The 20,934-nt window shown below is 54.9% G+C and overlaps 1 protein-coding gene across 3 annotated transcripts in view; it reads left to right on the plus strand.

Moving 5' to 3' along the window:
* The window catches only part of PACSIN2 (protein kinase C and casein kinase substrate in neurons 2), a 132,875-nt gene that overhangs the window by 95,235 nt on the left and 16,706 nt on the right, over positions 1-20,934 (plus strand). For all 3 annotated transcript variants that reach the window (XM_080810180.1, XM_080810182.1, XM_080810181.1), the window contains exons 3-5: positions 15,695-15,851; positions 17,790-18,025; positions 19,348-19,503. In XM_080810180.1, the coding sequence (XP_080666306.1) occupies positions 15,695-15,851; positions 17,790-18,025; positions 19,348-19,503 (549 nt within the window). The remainder of the gene's footprint in view (positions 1-15,694; positions 15,852-17,789; positions 18,026-19,347; positions 19,504-20,934) is intronic.

Below are 20,934 nucleotides of genomic sequence, written 5' to 3' on the forward strand. Positions count from 1 at the left end.
GGTGGAAAAGTTGTTGGGCTTAGTTTTACTCCTTCCCACTGAAAGGTACTCACTGGAGTGGGTCATTCCAGAATCATCTTCTGCATGCTGGCTATGTGCCTGCACAGGCTGGACATGACCCTGTGCACCAGCAGCTTTTGGCTGTGACATCTCGAGGTAAGCTTTCATGGGAGGAGACCGACACTAGACGGATCGTTGTGTGGAGTGCTGTAAGATTTGCTGGGGGGCACAGCAGGAAGTGGGGCTCCCACGGGGGGCGGGGCAGGAGAATGCGTTGGAAGATGAGCGGGATTGGTACTCGCTAAGCACTCATGTGTTTGCTAGATGAATGAGTGAGCAAGTCCTGGGAGGAGAGAGCACCCACAGGGACTGAGACCTAATGGAAGTATTTGTAGATATTCGGAGGGCATTTCTGTATTACCCAACACTTACAGTGAGCCATTTAGAAAAGGGGAGCAGGGGCACCTGGGTGGCTCAGTGGGTTGAACCTCTGCCTTCGGCTCAGGTCATGATCCCAGGGTCCTGGGATTCCGAGCCCCACATCCGGCTCTCTGCTCAGCGGGGAGCCCGCTTCCTCCTCTCTCTCTCTCTGCCTGCCTCTCTGCCTACTTGTGATCTCTGTCTGTCAAATAAATAAATAAAATATTTATTTTAAAAAAGGTGGGGGAAGGGGCGCCTGGGTGGCTCAGTGGGTTAAAGCCTCTGCCTTCGGCTCAGGTCATGATCCCAGGGTCCTGGGATCGAGCCCCACATCGGGCTCTCTGTTCAGCAGGGAGCCTGCTTCCCTTCCTTTCTCTTTGCCTACTTGTGATCTCTGTCTGTCAAATAAATAAATAAAATATTTATTTAAAAAAAGGTGGGGGAAGGGGCGCCTGGGTGGCTCAGTGGGTTAAAGCCTCTGCCTTCGGCTCAGGTCGTGATCCCAGGGTCCTGGGATTGAGCCCCACATCGGGCTCTCTGTTCAGCAGGGAGCCTGCTTCCCTTCCTTTCTCTCTGCCTACTTGTGATCTCTGTCTGTCAAATAAATAAATAAAATCTTTGAAAAAAAATAAATCAATAAAAATAAAAAAATAAAAATAAAAAAGGTGGGGGAGCGGGCTCTGAGTCCCGCAGTGAAGGCTCCTGGAGGAGAGAGGACGATGGCCTCCATGGGGGGGGGGGGGTAGTCAGTAGGGCCAAGCCACAGTCTGCCTCTGAGCATCACGACGTTCAGAGGAGAAGGACGTGCTGCCCGGCATCACCAGAGAAGGCGTGTGGGGTAGTTAGGGCTGGACTTTGAGATGGGATGGCATTCTGAGTTGGAGCAAGTCTGGAAGCCAGAATGAGCACACCCTTGCAGAGGGCTGTTTTGGAGGCCAGAAGTCATATGGGATTGGGTAGGATGGGGCCAGGGGGAGGCTATTCCCCACGTGGGTGGCTTCTTCAGCAAGCTGGAGCCCGGCATGTCCTCCTCACAGGCTTCCCGGTGTGGGGTAGGGCAGCTCAGTTACTTCTGGCGAATCTTCTGGCTCACCCCAGGAGCCTGAGGGCCCTCCTACTGTGTCCTCGGTTTCTAGGCCCTTTGTCTGGGTCTTCTCATAGGCCCTGGGGCTGGTGGGGGAGAGAGAGAGCCTAGGCTGCAGGTTGTGGGCCTTTTCAAGTGTCACCAGACCTTCCTAGGAGAGCCTGGCCTCCTCTACCTTCAGTGGGCTCGACACACAATGGCGGGTTTGTCACCAGCAGGCCTGCCACTGCCTGAGTCTCCAAGGGCTCGCTGGCAGCCAGGCTGGGAGGACAAACTGCTAATTTCAGGAACTGGGTCCTGAGTCTGCCTCATCTCAGAGGCAGGGGTTCTGCTCAGCTGTCAGCCATCTGTGCGGTTAGAGCTCAGAACTCCCCGGAGAAGCCAGGCCCGGCTGACCTGTACTGCGTCCTCTGTGGGCACAAAGAGCCTTTGAGGAGAAGAGTATTTGGGGATGAAGAGAACATAAATATCTTGCTGGAAATGTTCTAAGAATGTTAGCCCACAAGAGCTGGCCTGTGACTCTGGTATTTACCGTCTCCTTCAGAGAACGCTCTCCTTGCAGCTTCCTCTCCGACTGTGGAGACAGTGTCACACGGGCACATCCCCACATGGAGTGGCGTGCACCGCTCCCATCCCTCTGGGACAATTGCGTAGGTGACGTATTTAGAAGATGCCGCTGCCCTGTGTAGGTGAGTTCCATGGAGCCTCATTTGGCACCTGCCATGGTCCAGACCCACAGCTGAGTCCTGGGGTCCCGAGATGAGTATGTAGTCTTGAGGCCCCAGAGCCAACATTTGCCACGTCGGGCAGTTACAGGGCAGCAAGGACGAGGGGACGCATCAGGCACAAGGCAAGACATTGCCTCGCCTCCATTTGTTCTCCAGCCACCCCCTGCTTAGACAGACCCGGACAGAGTACCCCCCAACCCGTGTGTGACGGCCTGTTCGTGGGTGTATCAGCTTGGTTGTAATCCCCGCTGTGCTTGGGCAGAGCTCCCAGCGGGCTGGCGGCGTGCCTTGATTTCCCTGACGTTTCTCAAGGAACCACTAATTCATTCCTTCAGGCAAACTAGCATCTACTGGGTCACAACTGGGGATTGGGGCACTGGCCTCCTCTGTGCCGTCTGTCCTCTGTTCTCTACTCGGGGCCCGGGCAGCTCATCCAGAGAAGCAGGCCCGTATGACTCCTTGCCCTGGCTGGGAAGCTCCAGTTTTCTCCATCAGCTGCAGAGTAAAACCATACTCTGTAACATAACGAAGGCATAAGCATGTATTGGCGGCTGCTGGGCCACCTGGTCCTTCCTGAGGAGCGCTGCCCTGGGCGGCAACTCTAGGTGCCTGTCCGCAGAGAGCTGCCTCCCTTCCTGGTTGTCTTTCCTCCAACCTGATCTCCATTCCTTTCCCAGCTCCTCCTCCAGGCAGCCTTCCTGACCCCTTCCGGCAGGCTTAGGCGGGCTTCCCGCCTGCCCATCCAGTGTGTTTGCTTCTCCCTCTGGGCTCTGAACAACCTGAGGGCAAGGACATGATTTCTGTCCCCCCACGGCCCCTCTGTCCCACACATGGGTGTGCTCTGGTAAGTCATCAGACTGTGTGCACATAAGCAATATGCTCATGGTCTGTGTACTTTTAACACGGTGATAATGGCCAACATTTCTTGCTCCGTGCCAGAACCCTGCTCCGGCTTATATGGGTGCTCTCGAGCCTTACAACTGCCTTCTGAGATTGTGATCTCCATTTCACAGGTAGGGAAACTGAGGCTCGGGTGGTTTGCTGTGCCCAGCTTTGCATCAGCAGCGGTGGTGGAAGTGGGATTCGGGCCCTCTTGCTTCAGCTCTCAGGAGCTCTCCTGAGCTCTCCTCCCAGGAGCTCCTCAGAGGAGACAAATGTTCTTTTGCTCTGACTGCCACACACTTAATGCTTCTGCTTCGGCGTGGAGTCGTGGAGTCACGCCCTGTCTCTGGGGTCAGACCCGGGGACACCGTTGGCTAGTGTATGACACCGAGGGCTCAGAAAAGTGAGATAGCCTGCCCCGTTTCCTAGGCGATGACACGGCCTTGCAGATTTCTCCTCCCCGGGATGGTTGCCAGAATCGACCACCCGTACGGGGCCAGGGGCCCCCGATTCCTGAGCCTGAGGGGCATGCGGCCTCCTCACTGAGTCTGCTTCTCGGCCCCACACGCTCACGTTGCCTGCCTGGGAACAGACAGAGCTGGGTGAGTCCGGCAGCCTCTCATCTTGGGGCTGGCTTGTTCCTCCCCTGTCTAGATGCCAGAAAAAGAGCCGTTCCTTGAGAGAAGTGTTTTGCTGTCAAGCTTTTCCTCTGAAGATAAATCATTTTCTCATTTGATTTCAGTGATGTCAAAGTAACTTGTTTAAGCCATGTAAGATAAAACATTTTCCTTTTCTACTTAGTAAACAAGTAGAATTACACGGTTTTGGAGCTGGTGGGCTCTTGAGTGCTTAATTAGACTGTGTTGGCTTAGCTCCACGGAGACATTTGTATACAGATGTTTGGGGCTGGCGCCGAGGGACCCAGGTATGGAGGTGGGGTGGGGGAGCTCATGGCCCCGTGTGTGTGGTGTGTGCGTGCGTTTGGGAGGGGGCTGCTAACAGGACTCACTGAAGGTAGACCCGGGGATTCAGATGCGGGGGACTCAGGGAGACGTGGGGCACTGTGAAAGCAGTTTGGGGAGGGGATGGTTGCTCATGGAAGGAAGGGGCCGTTACCTAGAGGAGGTGCTAGTCCCACTTTCCCAGTCTGGCAGTTTCCACACCAGGTAATTTGGCTTTGTGTCCCAGGGGTTTGCCTGATGGCAGCCCTGTCCCTGCCTCCTCGCACTGTTGGAGTTTCTGCCGAGAGCTGCCAGTCTTGAGCAAGCCCTTACTTAGAAACCCAGGGAGACCATCTCCCCAGCCTGTCAGCGGCAGCTCTTACGGCCATAGGGTACCACACATGCAACGCCCACCTGGAGGGTGCGGGAGAATCAAAGAGGGTGTGACCTGGTCACTCGGCAGCCGTGTCTCCGACTGTCTCCTGGGCACTTGGCTGAAGGACGAGCGTGTGTGCTCCGGAGACCGTGAGCTCCAGGGTGGAGTCTTAGGGGTGACAGGGAGGGTGTGTGCTGTGCTCACGGACAAGTCCAGGGGTGTCACTGGGCCTCTGCTGCCGTCTGAGCAGTACTGAGGGCGCAGAGCTCAGTGAACCCTGCCAAGCACCCTCAGGGAGGAGTCCACTTCTAAGATAACTGTGTTTCAGCACCTCCCTCCTCTCCACTCTATGTGTTCTGCCTTTGGAGCTAGATCTGCAAACGGGGATTTCTGGGTTTCTGTGTCTCCGTTTTTCATTTGAACATTTAAAGATCGATGATGCCATTAATGTTGCAAGTTGTTGAAGTCTAGGATTTGTGCTTTAAAACTGTCACGTAGCACCTGGTGCCTTTGCGGGGTGAGGAGCCTCCTTTTCTTCACCCTCCTACTTGATGAGTACAGTTCCAGGACCGGACGGCGGGCCCGGCAGCATGGGGAGTGAGAGCTGATCCCCGGAGCCGGGACTGGAGTGAGGCCTCCGGGGCAGTGGCAGGACTGGGGCTGGGCAGAGTCAGCCGGAGCACGGACCAGTGAACACCAGCAGGCCAGCCAGGAACTGGGTCTGTTACCCTCTGAGAGCCCGGCCAGGCAGAGAGTATTACTGCCCTTTGAGGATGGCGAGCCCAGTGAGGTTGGGGCTGGTCCATGTGGTAGTTCGGGGGAACACCAAGGTGAGGAGCTCCTGGACCCTCTGTTCCAGGGCAGGGCAAGTTGGGAGCCCAGAGGGTGGCTGAGCTGGAAGGCAAAGGGGAGAAGTAAGTGAAGTGGATCCTGTGCAAACGAGGACTGCCAGAGCACAGTCTGGAAGCAAGGCCCGGACTTGGTTTTCCAAAGATCCTCCTTACTCCCCTGTGCTTTCAAGCAGACAGCACATTTCACAACCCTAAAATCCCTGGTGACCCCGTTTGGGAAGGAAAGCTCAGAGTAGGGGTCGGGATAGGCTGAGATAGGAGGCCCCGCTGGCCCCTGGGGGACGCCCTGCCGGTGTGTGCGGGATGTGGCATCTGTCCTGTGCCTCTCGAGGAACATGGGTGGGGAAGTGGTGGCACTGCCATGCCCGCGCCAGGAGCCCTCCCGGCCTGCCTAGGACACGGGTAGACTTGGGGATAAACTAACTCGGATCCCGGATTTGACAGCAAGCCTTGTCAGCATAAATGAAGCAGCGGCTGGTTTGTGCCCGCACAGCTCTTTCCAGCTTGGCAGAAGCGTTAGCTAGCTGCTCGTTTGGCATGTGTGGCGCTGCTCTCTGATGGTGCTCCCAGAGTTGATGCTTTCTGGCTTTTGTGAGGAGAGCTGGATTGATCCACCGGATTAAGAACTTGGTAAATAAAGGCTCATGAGTCACTTCGTTGCACACGCCTCCAGCTGAGCACGGAGCAGTCTCCCGGTCCACCCCCCGCCGTGTACCCGGATCGGGAATCCGGCTCCCAGCACTGTTCCGACACTGAGATGACACCACGGGGTGCCCTCTGCATGCCTGGCATGCCTGGCGTGGAGGATGGAGGAGAATGAAGGCACAGCCCCTGCCCTCACCCCACTGTTAGCACATTGAGGCGTTCAACTGCAGATGTCCGTACAAGAGTAATGGGAGGGTGGAGCTGAGGGGAAGCTTCCCGGGCAGTGGGATCTCGTCTAGCTCATGCTCCGTGGGCCTTGGTGTCCTGCCGCAAGCCTCCAGAAAGCAGCCTTGCCCCTCAGAGTCCCCTTCTACGCCTGCCACAAACATATTTGCTTCCGGCAGTCCCGACCAGCCAGAGGGTTCCTTCCAGAACTTGTTGCCCTCTGTAATTGGGTTGTTTATCTGACCATAAGTCCCAGGAAGGTGGGGACCACAACGGTCTGTTCACCATTATCCCTCATCCCTCACACAGTCCTTGGCACGTGGGTAGGTTTTCTTACACATTGGTGCGTGGCAACGGGGTGGGGCCAGGCTCTCAAAAATTGAGTTTTGAGGGCTTCATGGGGCAGCCAGCCAGCTGGTAGGATTGACAGACTCTTCAGGTAGAAATCCTGGAATTACAAAGGGCCCTTGGAGATCACCGAATCCTGTCCCCTCTCTTCATTTGCCTCCCAGTGGACACGATGGAGAAATGGCCAGGTCTGGTTAAGTGGTGCCTGAGCTGGGCTAAGAGCACCCCCAGCTGGGAGGAAACCCACCCCAGCCCAGTGTGTTCAGTCCTTGTGAAATCAGTTCTGCCTCCAGCTTACGGCCGAAGGAACGGAATGGTGGCGGGAGAGACAAGAGTACAAGGTCATTTATGTGGGGGCAGAGCCAGATCTTTGCCTCTCCCTCGGAAGAGGTGACCTTACGGGGGGTGGGGCTCTGAGGGACTCAAAACAGATAACAGCCATCTCATTCAGCCAATCTCGTTACCATCTGCAGGACTGCCATTAAGGTATCCCAGAAGTGTCATCTTTCATCCTTGTCTTTCAGAAGAGCTGGTTGAGAATATCCTGGAGCCTCTCAGTGTACTTTACCAGCTTTGGATAAAACATTGGGCTCTGACTCTGTGGACTTGCCGGGAGGGAGGGACACCACCAAGGGCTTTTCCTTCTGTCCGGTCAGCACAGGACGGCTGCCTCACCCTTGAACCTGCCTCTCCAGAACATAGAAGGTGCTGCTGTGGTGCTTCAGCCTTCAGGGTCACAGACTAAAGGGCATGAGCCTTCTGAGAGTGAAGTCAAGGTCATCTTTGGCAAGTGGTCTTAGGAGTTTACAGGTTTGGGGTTCCTGACAAGAACCTCAGTGGCACACAGTAGAGTCAGGAGCAGGGCCTGTACGTTACTTTTCAGTCTTGAACTTTCCCTGTGGCCTTCCCTGGGGCCCAAGGGGCTGGTTGGAAGCACACACATCACCTGATGACCCATTAAGTCTTGGCTTTATCCTGTCTGTTCTTGGCCTGAGGAAGGTTCTGTAAGGTGGACTCTGCCTTTTTCTGGCTGCGTGATCATGGGTGACTTCGCACCTTTTAAACCTCAGTTTCGTTTTCTGTAAAATGGCAACACTAATAGTAGCCATTGCTGGGGATTGTCGCAGGATTAAATGAGGTGGCCCATGAGGAGCTGTTAGCATGCTGCCTTGCGGAGTGTAAGCATGCTCTATTATGATGCTCCTGCTGATGAAGACCAGTGCATGGTACCTGTGGCTGGAGGTTTGCAGTCCAGCTGGGGCAGGGGCTACCATGCACGACTGTGACCCATGTGGGACACGCTGTGGCTGCGGGCCATGGGGACAGTGTGTGGAAGGGCCCTCGTGGCCCCCCGGTGGACCGGCAAGCAGGAGCCTGTGGTGGGGAATTGGTCCCGACTGTCTGCCAGTGTGGGTGATGCAGGTGCTCCCTCTTGGTGGTCCAGCGGGGACAGCGGGCATCAGGGAAGCCTCCATGGGGAAGAAAGGCCAAGCCTTAATAGAGAACTGGAACTGGGGCAGGTAGGACGGGACTCAGCCACCCATGCCCTTCACCATCTCTCTCCCTGCCTTTGACACTAGTCCCTTTCCTAGGGATATAGGACTTGTGTTAGCAGCAGCTCTTGTAAACTCTGTAGCCTTGCTTTGTGTGCAACTGTTCTTAATCCCATAGAGGCCGTCATGCTCCCTGTCGTTCTGTTTCTGTTTCTCCGCTCCTGGTGAGGTCTGTGCAGGTTGCAGTGTCTACACCTAGTCCTACGGTTCTTGTTGCTTGCCCCCACGTTGGTATGCCCCTGCCCCACCGCGTTCACCCACGCATTCCCCAGGGAGGAGATTCCTGCATGCCCGTGACCCAAGAGAACATTTCTGTGGGGCTCTGACTCAGGGACAAGATTGCTGGGTCCTCAGAGGGCATGTGTGTGCTTAATGACTTAATTACTGCCTGCTTGTTCCCAGGCCTGCTCCAGGCTGTTTTCCACCAGCGTATACAGTGAGCGTCCTATGTGCCCCCTCTGCCCGACACTTGGTGTTTCCCACCCTCGGGTTTGCCAGACTGCAGGAGTGAAGTGAAGGGCCTTGTGATCATGGGCATCCCCCCAAGTCGCACAAGGGGGAGCCCCCTACTGCTGTGAGCCCCTCAGACTTTGTTTCTCTCTGAAGTTGCCCTAATCATACCCTTTGCCCAGCTTCCCTCAGGGCCTGACTTTCTCATGTGGCTCTATGGGACCTCCTGGGGCATCCCAGTTTAGCCTCTTGTCCATTTACACAGAACAGGTTGGGAAGTAGTGTTTGCAGTCTGTTCGTTTTGTCCGTGGCATTGATTTCTGAACAGAAACCCTTAATATTTGATGTAATAAAATTCATTTATACACATAGCACGTGTGTATCTAAGTATTTGTAGAGCTTTGACTTTGGAAATTTTAAGGATCCTGCCTGGCCCTGAGTCACACAGATAGTCACCTATGTTTTCTTCTGGTCACTTTCTGGTCCTCCCTTAAATTTTTATTGAGCGCCAGCCGTGTGGCAGAGCCAGTGGAAGGCAGTGGAGAAGGAGTGGTGGCTGAGGAAGGAGAAGGTCCACACCTTTTTTTTTTTTTTTTAATATATGATTTATTTATTAGAGAGAGAGAATGAGAGTGAGCACAAGCAGGTAGAAGAGCAGAGGGAGAGGGAGAAGCAGACTCCCCACTGAGCAGAGAGCCCAACATGGGGTTTGATCCCAGGACCCTGGGATCATGACCTGAGCTGAAGGAAGACACTTAACCGACTGAGCCACCCAGGTGCCCCAGAGGTCCACACCTTCTTAGGGCAAAGAGTTGGACGGTATTTGGGCTTGATGTCCTGTTCCCCGCAGGCTCTGGTCCACACAGCACGAAGGGCGGCCGTCTGGGGGCGTGGATGTGGGAGCTGGCTAGGGAGGACAGGCTGTTCGGGCACAGACCGCTGCTCCCACACTCTGTTGTGCTGCCAGTTGGCAGGGAGACAGCCAGAACTTCACTGGGGTTCCGGGGGGTGGGGGGCAGCGTCTGTTGGGATGGTTGGTGGTGGTGAAATGAGCCATGGGCAGGCAGGAAGAAGCCGCAGGGAGGAGACTGTGAGCTCTGCCTGGTTCCATTCTCACATGGGCCACTGGTTTTGCTCTGGGACTTGGGCTGTAATCAGGTAATCTGTCTGTGTGATGGGTCTGAAGGTCAGCAACCAGAGAGGAGAGTACAAAGGACCGACTCAGGGGCGCCTGGGTGGCTCAGTGGGTTGAGCGTCTGCCTTCAGCTCAGGTCATGATCCCGGGGTCCTGGGATCGAGCCCTGCTTCGTGCTTCCAGCTTGGGGGGGGCTGCTTCTCCCTCTCTCTCTGCCCCTCCCCCTCGCTTGTGTATGCTCTCTTTCTCTCTCAAAATAAATAAAATCTTTAAAAAAAAAAAAAGGAGAAGAATAGACTGGGGGGCTGATGGGTGGGAGACTCAGAGGAGCTGCAGGTTGGCGTTCACTTTCCGAGTCACCTACCTGGGATCCCCAGAGGTCTCACTCAGTAGCTTCCAGAGCCTCCAGCCTTCTGTTGCCTCTGGCCACTGTGTTCCACAGAAGAGAGTCGGCCAAGCTAAGTAGTCCCCAAAGTCAGAGAGGCAGGCATTCTCCTGTGTCCTTGTGAAAGGGGTTCCAGAGTGTTTACACGTAGAGGATAAAGGAGGAACTGGTGCGACCTGTTTGAGCAGTCCCTGGGGCAGGGGCGGCTGTAATTATACCCCTGCTGGGTTTTAGACAGAAGCCAGGTCTCTGTTCTGGTTCCTGATTATGCAGATGTTTCTGCATAAGGATTGCTGCAACTCTAGCCCCAGACTCCTCACTAACTGGAAATCCGAGGTGTGTCCCACGCTGGATTCTCAGTGCCTGGGGTGGAGGAAAACCAGAGGAATGACTGGGGCCAGACTTAAAGAAAGGGAGGGCAGGCTGCTAGGGGGTTGTAGGCCCCTGGGTGGGGAATTGTCGTTGGAGAGAAGACAGAGTGATTCAGATTCCTGAGAGGACAGCAGAGCTTGGGGGTTGGGAGGAGTGTGCCCCCCATCACCCCCCCCTCCCCGGGAAGTGGGGGCAGGAGAGTGGCTTCTGGAGAACTCTAGAAGTGTGGTGGTTCTGCTCTTTCCCAAGCCCATTCTGCGAAGACTATAGCCCCTGAGGTGCCTGGGCACTGACAGGGATCCTGCTACCTCTGTCCGGCTCCTACCTGCCACCTGGAGGACAGAACAGTCCCTTTTCCAGCTTTCCCACTCTCTCTCCCCCACTGCCATGGCCCCAGGCTGAGGAGGCCATTCTCGGACCTTCCTCCAGAAGCTTCACCCTCCTGAACCCCACCAGTCCCCTAACATGGCACCCTTCAGGATGACCATCTGACCCTTGAGATGTCTCACCATCTGACACCCCCTCGCCCCTCTCACCCCCCACTCCCCCATCTCAGTCGCTAGTCATTCCCTCGCATCCCACGATCCCTGCTCCGTGCCTCCTGACTGCACACCTGAGTCCCGGTGCTCGTACATCTTTTCACCAACACTGTTTGTTCTCTTGCTAGAGACCTTTCTCTCTCCTCAACTTTAACCTGGCCAGCTTCCTACTTGTCCTTGAAAATTAGGTTTGGTTGTTGCCTCCAGTATACCTTCCCCAGCTCTTCCTCCTCCCTCTGGCTGAGCAGTCCCCAAGGGAGAAGAGGGTGTCCCAGCCCTGCACCCAGACGTATGTGTGTTGAGGTCTTTAGTATCTTGGTATCAGAGGGAGTGAGCCTGAATTTCGAGGAAGTTAGGAACATAGCTAGCTTCACACCTGGCTTTTGAAATGGACATTTTGTGAATAAATCAATTGATAATAAGGTTTGGAAGAAATCTCATGTATTTTTTTAATTCTACATAAAGTTCTTTGCCATTTGGCCACCTCGGAACAAACTAGTGTTTTAAAAAACAAGAGAGAAACTTAAATTACAAAACTGATAAAACAGAAATAGCTAGCCATATAGGTCCTCACTTTAACATGTGATCCGTTTGTCCCATATTTGAAAATTAACTCTCCTTGCATTTAAAAAAACCAGTCATCATCATACCTCAATTTATAAAATGTATTTTAAAAAAGAGAGAACACACGCCACCGCAGAAGACAGATGGGTGACAGACATGAACAAGAAAAGATGCTCAGCATCACTTGACATTAGGGAAGTGCAAATTAAAATCACAGGGAGATAATTGCCGCATACTAACGTGGCAAAATACTGAACAAACCAGCCTGACGGTACCGAGTGCTAGTGAGAGTGCGGACCCGTTGGGACCCTCGTACACTGCAGTGAGGAGTGCAGAATGTCCATACACTTGGGGTACGAGTTTGTTGATTTCTTATAAAGTTAGACATAGACTTACTGTACAACACTTCCACTCCTGAGTATTTACCCAAGAGAAATGGAGACCTACGTCTGTACAAAGACCTGTCTGTGAATGTTTACGGCTTTTTTTTTTTTTTTTCATAATTGCCCCAAGCTGAAAACAACCCCAGTGTCCTTCAGCAGGTGAAAAGGCAAACGAATGATGGTATATACATTCAACAGAGTACTTCTTAGCAATGAAAAGGAGTAAACTGTGGACATAGACAGTAACATAGACCATAACCGGATCCGTCTCAAAAGTCAGACCACATACTGTGTGATCCATGTTCCCTGGACAGCTTGGTCAACGATGTTGGGCCGGAAGAACTCCTTCCAGCTGGACTAAGAATCAAACTGACATGAGACAGATTAATGGGAGAAAATATAATTTAATTTGTATATGTGTGGAATCTGCACGGATACGGCATATTCCAAAGACAGGCAAAATGAGGTATATACGTCATCCTGAACTTGGGAGAAGTGGGTAGGGGTCTGGGACTTCAAAGGGAAGGAATGTGATTCACAGGAAGATGAAAAAGAGTAAATGTTTAGGAGACGTGAATGTTTGCTGGGCCGCTCAGAAACAATGGGACACGGAGGACGTTGGTCAGATAGGCCTTGCTGCGTTCCGCCCTGTCCTCCAAGCCTAGTTCAGAGTATAATGTAGTTCTCTATGGTGGCAGCTCTCTTCCTGGAGCAAGTCCTCTATCTAGATTCTTTGTAGGCAGCTGCGGGGGAGGTAAAGAATCAGAATCTGCTAGGGTATGATTGCTTTTTAACTCAAAATAATCTTCATGCCAAAGTGGCCTGTTTGGGGGCAGCCTGCCGCTGGCCCCTACGAGGGACACAGATCATCAGCATTTGCGGGGCTGTGTGGGGCAGAGACTGTCTGCAGCGGGGTGCGGGGAACGTGGTGGCAGATGAAGTGTCTGCCCCTGGATATGGTGATGGTTACCCACAGCACACGTTCATCCGTACTCACCTCGTGGAGCCTTGTGAAGGGTGAGTGTGACACATGTAGATTATATTTCAGCTTAGAGAAACAGCTGTCAGTCGTTCTGCTGTTAAGACAACTGCCGGTGCCTTGTCCAGGGCAGCGGGAAGGCCACACTGCTCTGTCACTGGGCAGTCTGTGGAGGTGAGACAGTGGTGTGTGTCCGTGTGTGTGCACTAAAGGGATGGCCGGCCCGCTCCCGCACGGAGCCTTTTCGCCCAGCAAAGCCCAGCGGGGCGGACGATGCTGGAGTGTCTTGAGCACTCCCTTCTCCCCCTGGCCTCAGTGGTCACAGTGGCAGCATTTAAACCTAAACTCATGCTTCTGGAAAACATCCTGCCTGTATTCCTTGTTGCTTCTCAGATTTTAAGAGTTTGTCCTTTAAACATGAACAGCAACTAAGGTACACACCGAAGGTCGTATGGACAGGTGTCTTTTTAGGAGTTAACTTTTTTCTTTTCCCTAAATCTTTTTACAAGGGTTTTGAAAAGCAGAGAAGTGGGCAGGTCTCTGGAGAGCCGGCTTTTTGTGACCGTGATTACCGGTGTGAAGACTGTCAGTGACAGTGAGCTGAAAGTCAGCTCTGGCTCATGGTTTCCTGTCGACTGTTACGTCTCAGTCAAGCTGTGTTGAGCTTAGCCCTTGCCGCCAGCTCAGCAGCAGGGTTTTGTTTTGTTGGTTACTTGTTTTCATCCTGCTGTAAATTTCAAAATAACAGCAAGGCCCTATTTTAAGGGAAGTGAGCATGCGGTGTCACTTCCAGCTGGTTGTGAAATATTTGCTTTTGGGGGCCCCTGGGTGGCGCAGTTGGTTAAGCCACCGACTTTGATTTCAGCCCAGGTCATGATCTCAGGGTGGTGAGATCGAGCCCCATGTTGTCAGTGTCCATGCTCAGTAGGGTTTCTGCTTAAGAGTCTCTCTCCCTCTCCCTCTGTCTGCCCCCCACTCGTGCTGTCTCTCTCAAAAATAAATAAATAAAAATAGGAAAAAAAATGCTTGCTTTTGCCTTGCTAAGAAAGGGGCTGCCGAAGGATAGAGCGGAAGGGTCTGTGTGTTGGTGAGGAGCAGCAGCCTGGCGACGCCCTGGGCCAGAATGATAACTGACATGGGCTCGAGGAGCTATTCGGCCTGCCAGCTGGAGACCACCGCCCGGGCCACTTCGCTTCCAGGGGTCCTCGCTGTTCCCAGAGAAGCAGGGTTCTCTCTGGCCTTGGGGACAGCCCTTCCTGAAGGGATCAGAGCCCCTTCTCCCCCACTGCCTGTCTCCTTGTGGGGCCCCTGTGTTCTGTCCCTCTGCGAAGTCTTCCCCACCACCCCCTGCATGTGGTTAACTCAGCTCGGGATGGGAGAAGCAGGGAGTTTGCAGTGTTCGAAAGTTGGAGTTAGCGGGCTGTGCCGTTGGTCTCTGCAGCCTGCCCCGGGGAGAGCAGATCGTCCCCTTCTCTGGAGAAGTGGGAAGTAGTCCTCCCTGTTCTCCAGGAGCTTTCCCACTGAGCCCAAACAGAGGTGAAATAGGAGAGTGATCACCAGGGCAGAGAGCTTTAGAAATGGTAAAACTGATCAAGGTTGTTGAAGATTTTTGAAGACGGGGAAAGAAAAGGTTGAAATAGAACAGATCATTTTCCTGCCACTTTCCCTCCAGTGCTCCAGCGGTGGCCTGCACGGGCTCTCCTGCCACACCGACTGCCGAAAGAAAGAAGGATCTTGAACACTTTTGATTCTCACCCCAAAGTAGCCACTAAAGTTTTGTTAATTATTCTTTATATATTTGATAGATGAGCTAGTTTCTCTTCACACGTGAGAGAAAGCAGTCAAAACTCACCATGACCCTCGTCAGGGCAGGTAAACACACTGTCCTCCCTGGCACCATGCGAACCACTGCCCTGAGCGGCAGCGCAGCCCCTGCGGCTGCAGGATCTGGGCAACCATGTCGTTCTCCAGGCCTTGCTGTTCTCCTCTTAAGATGGGGACAGTGAGTCCTACTTGTTAAGGCAGGGCAGTATTTGGAGGTGTAAGACACCGGCTGTGGCGCCTGGCGCATACTGGTTTCTCCGTAGTGGGAAATAGCATTTATTGCTCTAATCGGGAAGTAATAATAATCCAGCGCGGGACGCCATTAAAGCGGAAGGGCCCTGGAACCTGTTTACACCAATGGTAATCAAAAGGTCTTTCGCCAATTCTGTAATATTAATTGTAAGATCATTTTAGGGACGCCTGGGTGGCTCAGTTGGTTAAGTGGCTGCCTTTTGCTCAGGTCATGATCCCAGGGTCCTGGGTCCCACTTTGGGCTCCTTGCTTTACGGGGAACCTGCTGCTCCCCCTGCTTTGTGCATGCATGTGCTCGCTCACTCGCTCTCTCGCTCTCTCTGGCAAATAAATAAATAATCATTTTAATCTGAGTTACTGAATTCTTTTTTTCTCTTAAATCTCTCTAGTCAGACCTCACTTATTCAGAGGAGCTGTCCCTGTGCCTCAGTTTGCACGAGATGCCCTCTGGGCACCCTCAGCCCCTCACTTCCCTCTATCACAGCCCTTTCTGTGCTCGTCTGGCTCCTTCCCTGACCCACGGGTCAGAGCATGGACACTGGCCATGTAGTTATTAAGAAGCTCCAAATTTTAGTGTTGCTGCTAGTAATAAAAATGGGGAGCTTGTCATCTAACAAGATAAGATGCCTTTCGAGTGGGAGAGGGGATGAACACCCAGGAGCCCAGCTAGCATGGAGGCTGTTTGTACAGCCGTGAGGGTCAGGCTGCCTCACTCCCAGGAGGGGCCCCCGGCCTCACAGTGTGGTTCTGTCTCCTAGGTCGGGAACTACAAGCGGACCGTGAAGCGGATCGACGATGGCCACCGTCTGTGCAGCGACCTCATGAACTGCCTGCACGAGCGGGCACGCATCGAGAAGGCGTACGCACAGCAGCTCACAGAGTGGGCGCGGCGCTGGAGGCAGCTCGTGGAGAAAGGTAGGGAGGCCGCCACCCGGGATATCTCCGCCCAGGAGCTCTGGGCAGACCTCCCAGGATCAGGGCAGGAGTGCGTCTGTAGCTCTAGGGGGCTGTGATTCACATGGGGGAGCGGCAGGGTGCCGTCATCCAGCAGCACAGGCTGTGCGGGCTTTCTTTCTCTTTCTCTGTGGCATGGGGCCGCTCTGCAGGCAGCTCCAGGGTCTCCCGTCGCAGCCCTTGTCACCCGTGGGACATGCTACCTTTCCTGGTCTAACTCAGAACAGCTCCTTCAGGGCCCAGATTTGGGTAGAGCGGCTCCCACTGCAGAGACCTTCATGTTCCACACTGTGGGTTCCAGCACGGGGAGTGGCTTATGTGTAAGCCGGCCTGTGTAGCCCATCAGGTAAGGCTAGATGGGGACACCCAGCAGGCTTTCTCATTCTGAATCGTGACAGGGATAACTAGAGGTGTTGTGTGGTGCGGGTTTCGCCCCCACTCCCTCTTTAGCAAAACACTCAGAAGATTCTGGAACTTAGTAACAGGGTGCTGCTGTGGGTCTGCATTGTGCTCAGAACGTACTTCCCGGCAGTAGACCGGGGGCTTGATGGATTATGGGGTTTTCTGAGACAGAAGCCGGATAGGGGGACTTTCTCAGGGTTTGCTGTGGGCCAGGCCCTTCCACCGTGATGACTGACCTCGGAAGACGGGGAACCGTCTGGCTGAACGGTCGTAGAGGGGCAGGCCCCCAGGCAGCTGTAGCTGGGTCTGGACCGGCTGCTCATCTTTCCCCTGTTGTTGAAACAATTCATCCGTGGGGCCTGCCACAGTGCCTTGGTTCAGGGTAGGTGTCAGGGAGCGAGGTGGCCACGCACAGGTGAGGACTAGCCAGGGGAGGCCCAGCTCCCTCAGTAAACCGTAACTGTTGTTGTTTGATTTCTACCTGTTAGGAGCCAGCTGTCAGCTCGGTCCCTTGTGTTTATTCAGAACTTGAGGTTCACAGAGCACCCATGCCCCCTTACCTTGTGGATCCTGCCACTGTGTTGCAGACCAAGGCAGGAGAGGGAGCTGCTCATTTTATAGACACAGGGGATTCGAAGTTCAGAAGGGCTCACCTTCCACCGTTATCTCCCCCCTCCAGTGCCTCTCTGTGTCATTCCCCAGCTCGAACAGTGACTGTCCCCTGGGGGAACCTGGAGGGCAGGACCTGGGTCTTCCCGTTTTCATCCTCAGATGCTCTCATGGCCTCTTCCTCCCTCTCTCTCTGCCCTGCCACCCCACGCCTCAGCAAAATGACAGGCCAGATCAGGAGCTTCCTTCCTGAGCACAGTGTTTGCGGTGACCACTGTCTAGAGATTTCCATCTGGCCAGAGCAGGTTCCTGCCTTCAACTCTCCTTCCTCTCCCCAAGACAGAGCTTCCATTCTGCGGAGGAGACAGTCCCATCAGACAGGCAGCTCTTGTGCTCTGCTCTGAGCCAGGCTCTGTTTCCTTGGGGGAGTGAATGAGAGAGGAGCCGAGGAGTTCTCCGAGGGGCAGGGAGAGGTGGGCTGCCGGAGCACCTGAGCGTGGGAGCTCAGCTCACTTCAGAGGCCCCTCCTTCTCCAGCCAGCCCTTGAGCGGAATCAAACTTCCAAGATGCAGAAACTGAAGTTTTTAAAAAGCTTAGTGACTTTTAAAAAAGGAGATGTGTGTAATTCCCTAATTGTCGTAACAAAAGAATGGTTGAGTGGATCTAGCTCAGGTCCTTATTCTTTCTTCATCCCAGACTGAAAAAGGAACAGCCGCTGAGAGCAAACTACCTGAGAGAACCAAAAGGAAACTTCCCGGCCCCTGCAGCCAGGCTGTGGCCCAGAATCCCATCCTCCCCGCCGAGAGAGGTTAACGGACAGGATCCCCATGCAGGGCCTGTCTGGGAGCCCTGGTGCCCAGTAACCACCAGCTTTCTCTCTTGTGCCAGGGCCCCAGTATGGGACGCTGGAGAAAGCCTGGACAGCGGTCATGTCCGAGGCGGAGAAGGTGAGCGAGCTGCACTTGGAGGTGAAGGCCTCTTTGATGAACGAGGACTTCGAGAAGATCAAGAACTGGCAGAAGGAAGCCTTTCACAAGCAGATGATGGGAGGCTTCAAGGAGACCAAAGAAGCCGAGGACGGCTTTCGGAAGGCACAGAAGCCCTGGGCCAAGAAGCTGAAAGAGGTGCGTCCCTCCTGCAGGCTGCTCCCTGCCCAGCCTGACCCTGTGCTTCGTGGCTAGACCCTCTGAGTGCTTTCAACCCGGGATGCTAACAGCGGTAGAGATGAGGCCACCCCTCGGGCCAGTAGCCCATTGTGTCTAGTATTAACCCAAGCTCAACACACAAAAGTGCCTTTGGGCTAGTAGAAAGGGTTAATTTAAAATTTGTCTTTCTCTTACATATGTTTTTCTTTTAAATTTGCAAATAATACCCTTACAGGTTTTTCTAAAAGTAGCAACCAAAGCCACTGAGTCTCATCCGGCCTTGGCTAGCTGGAGGCGCTCCTACACGCAGCCCCTGGCCACAAGTGCACCCCTCCCCACGCCCCCACCCCGCCCCTGCAGCTTGGCCAGCCCCACTCCTCAGGGGCTGACTTGCTGCTTCCTCCTGCCTCCACCCGCTGGCTTTTCTCAGGAGCCGCCCCACCGTCCCCTCCCTCAGATTCCTCCTCCTCAGAATCACCCGGAACAGACCTCCGTCTTCAGGTTGTAACGACAGGCTTTCCTTCTTTTTTCCGTGTCTTGGCTTTTGCCACGTCTCTTTTCTCTTGCTTCTTGTCCGTGGCCTCACCCCCTCATGAGACCACGGGTACAAAACTCATCTTTCCCCTCTAGAATGAGCTCCGTGACTTTGGCTCAAGGAAGGAAGCATGTGTGAAATACAGATACGGCCGCTGTGTGTGCACGCGCGTGTGTGTGCGTGTTCTCCCCGTGTGAGAGAGCCGTGGAGCCCGTGGCCTATAATTCTGCCTCCCAGCTCTACCCCTCCTGGTAGCTCCGGAACTTTGGAATGTTCTTCGCATGTGCTGTTCCAGCCGCCCGGCCTGCCCTTCCCGCAGACAGCCACACCTCCTGCACATTCTTGCTCCGTGTCTTCTTGGCTGGCTCTCTCCAGCTGCTCCGGGTGCGGCTTGACCGCACCACCCCGCCATGGCGCCCCACCTCTCTCCCCTGTTTCCTCTCCTCCTTGGTGCTCCTCACCCTCTCGTTCACTCTGCTCTTCAGTTATCTTTGTAGCCGCCTCCCTGGCCAGACAGAGAGCTCCCCGAAAGCCAGCGTCTTCGGCGCTGCGCCTCTAGTGCCTAGAAGAGCGCCCGGGCCGAAGCAGGCACTCTGGCCGCGTCTGTTGGACGAGCTCCTCCCTGTGACTCCGTTGTAACTACACGGCACGTGCAGCTTTGTGCCTGCTCCCCACCTCCTCTAGGGGGGCCAGCAGAGTCCAAAACCCCTGGTCGGGATTTTGAACTTGCAGACATGTGGCACTCAGGAGCTCTTTCTCGCTGTAGGTAGAAGCAGCAAAGAAGGCCTACCACGCAGCGTGCAAAGAGGAGAAGTTGGCCACATCACGAGAAACCAACAGCAAAGCAGACCCGTCCCTCAACCCCGAGCAGCTTAAGAAGTTGCAAGACAAAGTAGAAAAGTGCAAGCAAGACGTTCTGAAGGTAAATGGGGCGCGCCTTTCTCCATGTCGAATGCACACGCCTCGCCCGGCCGCCTCTCTGGCCCACGGTGAGCCTTCGTCGCCGCTTGATGGGTGGAGAGGTGGCACGCCAGTAAGACCTGCTCATCCCCTTGCCCTCCCACGGTGAGCACCTCACCTTACCACAGCCCCCTGTGCCCTCCTCAGGACGGGGGCAGAACCGAGGGCCAGGCAAGCGGGGGAGCGGACGAAGCCTCTGCTCAGGGAAGGGTGGTGGGGTGGCCGGGCAGCTACGGGAGAAGCGGCAGGGAGTGGCCTGTGCAGGACAAGGAGGTTTGGGCTCAGCGGCGGGGAGCTAATGCGTGAGCTGGCACGGAGGGTCATGATGACCGAATCACCAGCAGTCTTGAGAGGCAAGTGAAGTAAGGAGCTTAGGACACTGCTAACAAGAAGCCACTGAAAGAAGGTTCCAGAGCCCAGACAGGGCAGAGGTTTGGAGGAGGAGCATAGCTTAGATGGATTGCCCTGGTGGTGAATGGAGGGAGTCCCCTGAAGGGGCGGTGGAGTGCCCGGGAGGCCCAGCACTCTGGCCAGGGGAGTTTGGTGGGGTGCGGGGAGCAGGCAGGTTGCCCAGCAGCCCCAGCAGTGAAGGTCTCAGAGAGGTGTGGGTGGAGGCTGCGGGCGCTCAGCCAAGAGACCTGAACGGTCGCATGCGCAGCAGGCCCAGTGCAGCACCCGGATGCCCCTCTGCCCCTTCTGGGCGATGGGGAGGTTCCGTGCTGCCATGGATTAGAGAGAGCCCGTGGGAAGATGGTGGAAGCCGCTGGGCCCCGCGGATGCAGGTAGTGATCCTGCCTGGAAGGCCCGAGGCACGGAGTGCAAACACTACACAGAGTCAAAGAATTTCCAAGTTCCCAGTGAGTGAGAGCTGACAGGAGCCAGGCCCGGGCCGCCGCCTCTGCTGTGTGCGGAGGGGTGCGGGGCTGGCGGCCGCTGCTGTCAGCCTCCCTCCTGCGGCCACCGGCATTTGGAGAGAGAGAGGCAGCCAAGGTGAGAAGGGCTGCATCCCGGGAATAGGGTGTGAGGCCGCGAAGGGAAACAGGAGCCCCGAGCTGCTCTGTTCACACCCCCACCGATTCAGGCTCGGATGGGCACCACCGAGCCCAGGGAGTTAGGAGGTGGCATCTCTGTTGTGTGACGGGGGCAACTAAGTCCAGAGAGGCTCAATCTCGTGCCGCGGGGTAGTGTGAGTGGGGGAGGCCCTGTACCCTCTGTCGCCGCTCTGTCACCAGCACAGCGACGGAGGGTGGTTGTGGGGAAACTCATCTACAGAAGAGTTCATCGCTTAGAGCAAGCAGCAGAATCCCTTGAGGCGCAGCCCCCACTCCCCGCGCCGGCTCTGGGCCAGGAGGGTGGGGTTTAGAGCAGCCAGCTGCCTCCACCGTGGGGCCAG

This window comes from Martes martes (assembly GCF_963455335.1).
Source record: "Martes martes genome assembly, chromosome: 8".
Taxonomy (NCBI): domain Eukaryota; kingdom Metazoa; phylum Chordata; class Mammalia; order Carnivora; family Mustelidae; genus Martes; species Martes martes.